The 8176-nt window shown below is 32.4% G+C and overlaps 1 protein-coding gene across 4 annotated transcripts in view; it reads right to left on the bottom strand.

Annotated features, from left to right (window-relative positions):
- Positions 1 to 3283: 3283 nt before the first annotated feature.
- The window catches only part of JAM2 (junctional adhesion molecule 2), an 86432-nt gene continuing 81539 nt past the window's right edge, over positions 3284 to 8176 (bottom strand). For 3 of the 4 annotated variants that reach the window (XR_012487999.1, XM_074300574.1, XM_074300577.1), the window contains one exon: positions 3285 to 3393. Coding sequence is in view for 2 of the 4 variants with exons in the window: in XM_074300574.1 (XP_074156675.1) it covers positions 3361 to 3393 (33 nt within the window). In the remaining 2 variants the exon portion in view is untranslated. Of the gene's footprint in view, positions 3394 to 8176 lie in introns of all 4 variants that reach the window. The other variant, XM_074300576.1, reaches the window with a different exon arrangement.

Raw genomic sequence — 8176 nt, 5'->3', positions numbered from 1 at the left:
TTGGGAAGAGAAGGAAACTAATGAAGATGTTAACAAAAAGAAAAAATATTTCATTCAATATTCAAATATTGCATAAATCAGAATAGAAGTTCAAAGGAACACATGGATAAACTTTTAAACTTGAATTTTAAAAATGCAATATAAGAGATTCAGGGCTTCATGTCCAATCCTCTCTTCTGTTTTTCTTCTGTGTTTATGGAAATTGTAATGTTTACTTTTGAAAAAATGAAACAATAAAATAAGAAATAAAAATTAGTTTAGGTAGAGTAAGAGAAAGAAGAGAAAAAAACATAAGAGCTTATGATCAGAAAGATGAATTTCAGAGTTCAATATTGGCACAGTTATGGATAATGTTTGGATCAAAGTTAAGATCACACATGTGGGTAGCTGAGGTAGCATCTAGTTGAGGATGGCTTAATCCATTAACATCCAGGTCGATTAAAAAAAAAAAAACACACACCTCCTTCCCCCCCCCCCCCATACACACATTGATTAGCACTTTGAAATTCTTACATATTTTGCCAGAGGTAGGGATAAAGAGGAACACTATCATCCAAATTCTGAGCTCTTTGATGAGGGTAAAGTGTGTGTGTATCTGAAGCCAATGTATAGTATGATACAGATAATCAAGTTGGTCTTGAGGGGAAGTTATGAATTATTTCAGTAGTGGGAAAGTTTGTACATGGGAGTGGGCAGCAAGGATCAGATACCCTTTTCTTCTTCATCCAATATGTTTGGAGTAAGATAAAAGAAGCAACTTAAACTAGAAAGGGAAAACACTAGAAAGCCATTGTTTCCTGGAGAGATTCTGATTTCCTAAAATGTCAAAAGATGTAGAGTGATAGAAAAAGGTCAAGGATAAAGGATGCTTTATTGCTAATCCATCAGGAGGACCAGAGTGCACAATGAAATGAGTGGAAAGAGCTGAGAGTGAGTGGAGTCCAGAATTTCAGAATCACTGATAGATAGACTGGGGATCTTTTACTGATACATCTGAGTTTCAGCATAGAACTTCTATTATCTTTCAAAAAAAAAAGGAAGCATAGTTAGTCTACATTAATGAAACCATACTGTGATTACTGTTAATCTTTCTCAGTCTCCACAAGCCATCCCTTTAATCATGCAAAAAATGCGACATATAAAATAGGAATAAATAAAAAAAGATAAAGGTGCAAAAATGTTATATCTTAAACTTAATAGGAAATCAATTGATTTGAATAGTTGAGTGACAAAGTCTGACCTACAATTCAGGAATATAATTATTGATAGTTGCTTAAAGGATGGATTAGAAATGAAACAAGGAGACTGATTAGGCAGCTTTTGCAATAGTCCAAGTAAGAGATGATGAGGGACTGAATTAAGGTAGTAGTTATGCCAATGGAAAAAAAAAGAGTTGCACACTAAAGATTTTATGGAAACAAAATCAATAACACTTGTCAAAGTGATTTGATATATAGGTCAAGAATAAGTAAGCAGTTGAGGATGACAACTGGGTGACTGGAAAGGTGATAGCACCTGTGAAAGAAAAAGAGAAATTCAGAAGTAGCATGGGTTCTGGGGAAAATATAATATAATTGTCAATAATCTTTCCAACAAAAGTTCTTTCCCCTCGAGAAGGTCAAATATCTTATAAACTTAATCAAATTAGCTAATTGTCTATTGATTTTGTATGTGAACTAACTCTTTGCTTTATCCATTCAAAAGTATATTTTTAAATTTCATCTAGCCTCTGATTTTAATTACTTTTTATTTTTGTGCTTATTTAGGGGTTAGTTGTTTATTTAAAATTTTACTAATTATTTTTATATTTTTTGGATATGTATTTCCAAAGATTATTTTCCTTTTTAGACTGCTGTGGTTGGAACTCTATATAGGTTTAGGTATTATTTCTTATTTTTTTTTTTTTATCATTCTCTTACAGATAATTGTTTCTTTAGTTAATTCTCATTTTAGGTCCTATTTAAATCTGTATTTCCCCCTCATACTTCCTTTATTATTTGACAATTTTAAAGGATATGATATTTCTTTATTTTTACATATATCTGCGACTACTTTGGGCCCTAATCCATGATCAACTTTTAAAAATTTATGATGTCATGTATCTTTATAGTTCCATTCAGAAATTACCAATTTACAAATTTAATTCTAATTTTTCTAAGATTCAATTAAGCTCTATATTTCCTTATAATTTATCTTTGTTAGATTTACCTAGCTCTTAAAAAGGATTATTGAAATCTCAAACAACTGTATTTTTATAAGTTCTTCTTTTTTGAATACATCTACTTCTCTTTTTAAAATTTAGCTACTCTGCAGAATGTTTGGTACACATATTTAGTAATACATCAATGTCAATTTCTGGAATGTCTTAATATTCCCTATTATCCTTTCTAAATGTTACCTCTTTCTATTGTGGTCTTTCCTAAAATCACAATTACAATTTTTGATTTTTAATAATCTGAATAAATGTTGTTTTAGTCCCTCATTTTTAACTAAGAACACATTTTAAATGTATTTATTGAAAGCAGCAAATTATTGGGGTTTCTTATTTAGTCTCTTACTCAAGAATTTAATAAATTCACTTTTGGGGTATATATTACATGTATGTTCTTGCAGAGACAACATGGCAGTGAATGTCAGAATTGAGATTTGAAACTAGTTATATCTTAACATATGTCTTTCCTTCTTCAAATTGTCTGAAGGATATCATACACAGCATGCATTCTTGCTTTCCTAAAGGTTACTTTTTCTTGTAGAGAAACAAAAACAAGATGTATGGAATTTATGCAAATATGTTTCTTTGTGAATTCTCTCATATAGGTGAACAACGTTTGCCTCGGGATAGAACAAATGGATTTTGGCAATAATATGTTCAAATAGATCATTTATTTCAGAATGTGTTCTGAACTCCTCAAGTGGGTACCTACAAAGAAAGTATATTAGGCTGATGTTTTCTTGTGCTGTAGGGCAAGTTGACCTTCAGCGTAAGTTATTTAAACATTTTCTTTCAGAAACAGTGGTAACTGTGAGAAGATACCTAAGCTGCAAAATAAGACAGAAATACTAGAAGGAAATAAGGAAATGCATACATATAAGCATATTGAGATACTTATAAATAATAACATACAAGAACCCTAAACAATAAAAAACCAAAATTATGTTAGGTGCTTAAGATTATTCTTGTAAAATTTTATATTTCAAATACTATAGAGATCATGATAAAATTTTAACCAAAATCATCTTTCTGATTTCATTATATAACTTTTGTTAAATGTAAGACAAAAGCACAGTTTTTTAAAATATCATTTTTAATAGTTTGTTTAACAAACAGTGGTTTGGGTGTATCTCAAAGTAAGAAGTCTTCTAAATTACAAAGGACTTTGTGTGCTTGAAATCCTAGAAGGAGAAAAAAAAGAAAATTTAAACACATCACTTAATTGAATAAATATATAGTTATCTATGCAAACAACTTGTTATAAATATATATCCTTTTTAAAAAAAAAATAAAGTAGTTCAATGGGTTGAGTGTTGGAAATTGAGGCAGGAAGACAGAAATTCAAATGCAGTGTAGATACTTATTAGCTGTGGGATTTCAGAACAAATCATTATTAACCTCTGCCTGACTCAGTTTCCTCATGTGCAAAATGGGGATAAGGATAACATCTAACTCCCAGAATTGTTGAGAGGATAAATGACATAATATTTGTGAAGCACTTTGCAAACCTTAAAGTGCTATGTAAATGCTAGCTATTACCATTACAAAATAATATTATTCAACTAAAACATATTCTAGTGTTGCATTTTTCAGATTTTAATTAGAGACAAAAAGTATTCCTGAGTCAAGAAATTCTAACTGTTGAGTAGAATAGATTTGTAAGTAGTACCATAAAAACAATCTACTTTAGTAATCCTCCATACCTGGTTTCCTTTTTTTGTTTTGTTTTGTTTTATCAGTTAAAAAGGTCCACATAAACTAATTATTAATCTGTCCTCAATATCAGAATTGAAAGGAACTTCAGTGGCCTCATAGTACAAGTCAATACCTAAGGCATGATAACATTTGTGGAAAAAAATTCTATACAACAGTGCTAATTGTGCCTTTTTGATCATCCTAGAATAAGTTTATTCCCTCTTCAATTGGACTATTCTTCACATATATGAAGGGAATAATCATGTTCCCCCTGATAATTACACCATTCTTGTCACTCTTCCCTGGATGTAATATTTCTTAACAAGGATGTTTTAAAATATTATATTCAAATTGAATGACAAAGAATCTAAACATCTCAGATTCCCTCATTAGAGACAAAAATTGTTTTTAAAAACAATCTGGCATTATTACCATACAGTGGATCTCTCCCTAGTCTTCAATTCCTTTATCTACAAATGAGGTAATTGAACCAAAAGGATTCTCAGTTTAAGCTATGATCTTAGTATCCTGGGCAGATAAATATCAGAATCTTGGAAAGAAGTCTTTTAGAGTTATGTCCCTTTTGGTCTCAACCTTCCTCTTGGGGATCACTATATCAACTTGGAATTAGCTCAAAATTCCTAAAAAACTCCTATCTGAGGGAAAGCAAAGGGAAAAAAAAAACCTCCAGCACACATTCCCTGCTTTTCCCAAGTACCACATATGCTTCTTCTTGGTACTTTATGTTCTGAGAAGTACATTTCTGAATTTGTAATAGTCATTACTGAATGACTAGGCTACAAGTTGATAAAGTTTTATTAAAGGGACTTTACTTTGCTAGTTTAGTAAATGGCAGAATAAATATAATTGTATTTAGTAAGATTTTATTCTCTCTATATTTTCTTTTATATTTATTTCATCTGCTTCCATGAGTTCAAATATCACTTCTATGCCAATGACCCCTGAATTTACAAATATATCCCAAATCATTTGGTGGAGGCTAATGAATTTATGTGGGTTCCTGACTCTACTACTACTTTATTTTTGCACTATTTTGTTGTGTGAACTTAGGACAATCAATCAATGAATCATCAGTCATTATATATTAAATGACTATTATGTGCCAGCAAGTGTGTTAAGTATTTATGGACAGAAAAATAAACCAAAAAACTTCAGTTCTTACTCTTAAGGAGATTCCCTTCTATTGGGCAAAACAACATATAAATACATTAGATTTTACAAAATGGAAACAAACTTGTTAAGGACCATGACTAAGTGAAGGAGGCAGTAGATTCAAGAGGATGGTCAAAGATGGAGTGTCCTTATTTTAAGTCCTCTCAGCTCTTAAATACCTTGGTATGATTATATCCTTATAGCACACTAAGTATGTGACAACTAGAGAACCATTATATCACCACAGCATACTGTGCAAGTGCTAATTATAAGCACCTGCTATTGGTATATAAATACCTCTCTTTACTGTAAGTATCCCTTGCTTCAAGTAGAACACAGGTGGTCACACCCTCCTTGACTTCTCAGGAAGGGTGAGAGCCCTTAGGGGAGATGGGGAGCCAAACAAGACATTGTCAGCAGGTTCCCTCTGGGCTGAAGGGTTTTATATTTTACCCAGAGTTCCCCCACTATCTTTGGCCCCTCTACATCTCCTGCTTTCCTTTATTTTAGTTAAAACAGGTATAAATAAATCCATTGGCATGGGAGGAAGGGGCTTGTACCTTACCCAAAGTTCCCCCCCTCTACACAAAAGTAAATACAAGGGAAGTAATACATTATAAGTATATGTGAACTAGAGAACCATTATCTCATTAATTATGCCGAATAAACACCCTAGTGTAAGGTTTCTTATTTCAAGTATACTTTTCCAGAGTTCCAGCCCTCTACAAGGGGGATTGCTCAAGGTCATAGTAAATATCACAAGCTGCATGTAAAGTCAGGTGTTCCTGATCCCAAGCTTGGCACTTATTCACTAGGTCACACTTTCTGTAAGAGTAAATCTAATAAATAGAAATTTAATGGAGATAAGATATAAAATCTTATACATAGATTCAAATACTTGATTTCACAAGTGCAAGATGAGGAAAGAATGATTATATAGTCATTTGTCTTTAAGAAAAAAAAAAAGAAAATTGGGGTGGCTAGATGGTGCAGTGGATAGAATACCAGCCCTGAAGTCAGGAGGATCTGAGTTCAAATCTGGCTCAGACACTTAACATTTTCTAGCTGTACAACTCTGGGCAAGTCACTTAACCCCAATTGCTTCAGGAAAAAAAAATATTCTAGTGGTTTCAGCAGACTGCAAATTCAATATGAATTAATTGAAAGCTTAAACACTTTAAACAATCTTTCTAACCCATTAGCTCATTCAGTGCTGCGTAGTTGCCTATAAACATGCCCAGATTCTCACCTAATTAAAAAAAAAAAACACCAACCTTTAACTGATTGTGACATTTCTTCAAGTTATCTCCACCAATGAGAATAGAATACTATATGAATGGGCTTTGGGAAAGAGGTTATACAAGAATAATAGTTTGGGGGGTTATCCTATTGTCAAAAAAGATTTTGGAGTAGTTATGCTGTTTTGTGCTGTATACAGGGCCTCATGATCCCTTTAAAAACAAAATAGATATTTTTGCTCCTCAAAGCACCTAATCCAAACAGCTTTCAACTTGTCCTCAACTGGCAAAATGGCAGTGTCTCATCTGAGAGCAAAAGGATTGGCCCTTCATCATCTTGTACCTGATTGCCCAGGCCAGGTGTCCAGCTTTCCAGAAGCCATATTTAAATCAATGGGATCCTAGGAAGGGGAAATTTTCTCCCATCTACTGGTTTCTGGAATTCTTAATTAATAGCTCATGTTCCCCTCAATTGGGAGTGATTTCAACAATTCTTTCCCATGGAAGGCTTGGAAGAGCAAGGAATAGTATTGTTGGGAGTCACTTTGTTTTCCAATAACTTGGAGAAGATAAATGAATATATGAATGAATGAATGAATATATGAAAAACTATGGTGAATGTGTATTTACCTAGAAGAAAAGGGATTTCTTAATTCTAAGTTCCTAGATGGAAAAGTCTATATTTCGCTCCTAAAGAAGAGGGGCAACCATTTTTTGGAAGCCTCTAAAGTGGCAAAAATTTGATATTATCTCCCAATAAAGTTCTTAGAGAGGAGATTATGGTTTGATGGACTAGGAAAAACTGAATAAGTGATGATATAGGAATAAGTTTTCTTTTATCAACCGAAATCCCAAGAAAGATTTAATGCAAGAATCTTATAATTTCCTAGCCATTTTATAACAGTAATCCTTGATGATTGACATTGAAGTGTTCAGTGCCCTAAGGTTCTAGTCCTGTTCCTGATTATCATCATTGCCTTACATTAGGAGAGGCATTTGTGATTGTATTGATGGTGCTATCTTCTGTTCTGTATCCCTGTATTCTTGGTACTACTCCAAATCATTGATTCATTGTCACCATCTTGCAACAAGAGATGCCCAGTGAACTGCAAAAACGCAGCATTATTTGCTATTTATATTGGATTTTTTTATTTGTACACCTATTTTATTTAAAAAATAATAACTTTTAATTTTTCAAATACATACAAAGATAGTTTTCAATATTCATCCTTGCAAATCCATATATTCCAAATTTTTCTCCCTCCTTTTCTCCTTCTCTAGACAGCAAGTAATCCAATATAAGTTAAACATGCAATTTTTCTAAACATATTTGCACATACTGTGTGAGAAAAATCGGATCAAAAGGTGAAAAATATGAGAAAGAAAAAACAAGCAAACAAATAATAACAATAATAAAAAAGACAAAAATATTATGCTTTCATCCACATTTAGTCTTCATAGTTCTCTCTCTGGAAGAGGATGACTCTTTTCATCACAAGTCTATTAGAATTGTCTTGAACCACCTCATTGTTGAAAAGAGCCAAATCCATCTTTGTATTGGATTTTTGAGGTGTCCTTCAGAATAGAGAAGAAATAGTTTAGAACATCTTTTGTCATTCTTCACACTTTTTCTTTTTCTTTATGATAGCTCTTAGTTACCTCTTAATTCTTTATGGTAACTCTGAGGAGTATGTGACTATAACTTTCATTCTTTTTCTTTTCCCTTTAATTTTATCTATCCAAGGACAATTTTCCAATAAACATTCTGAAAACATTCAAATGGAGAAGAGCATTGTGCCAGGTTGAGAACAAAAAGACAAAAATCTTCAAAGACCTTAAAATTTACTCGTAAAAAGCT

The sequence above is a fragment of the Sminthopsis crassicaudata genome, chromosome 3 (genome assembly GCF_048593235.1).
Source record: "Sminthopsis crassicaudata isolate SCR6 chromosome 3, ASM4859323v1, whole genome shotgun sequence".
Taxonomy (NCBI): Eukaryota; Metazoa; Chordata; class Mammalia; order Dasyuromorphia; family Dasyuridae; genus Sminthopsis; species Sminthopsis crassicaudata.
The sequence above is the reverse complement of the archived record's forward strand: the minus strand, read 5'-3'. Positions and strand labels throughout refer to the sequence as shown.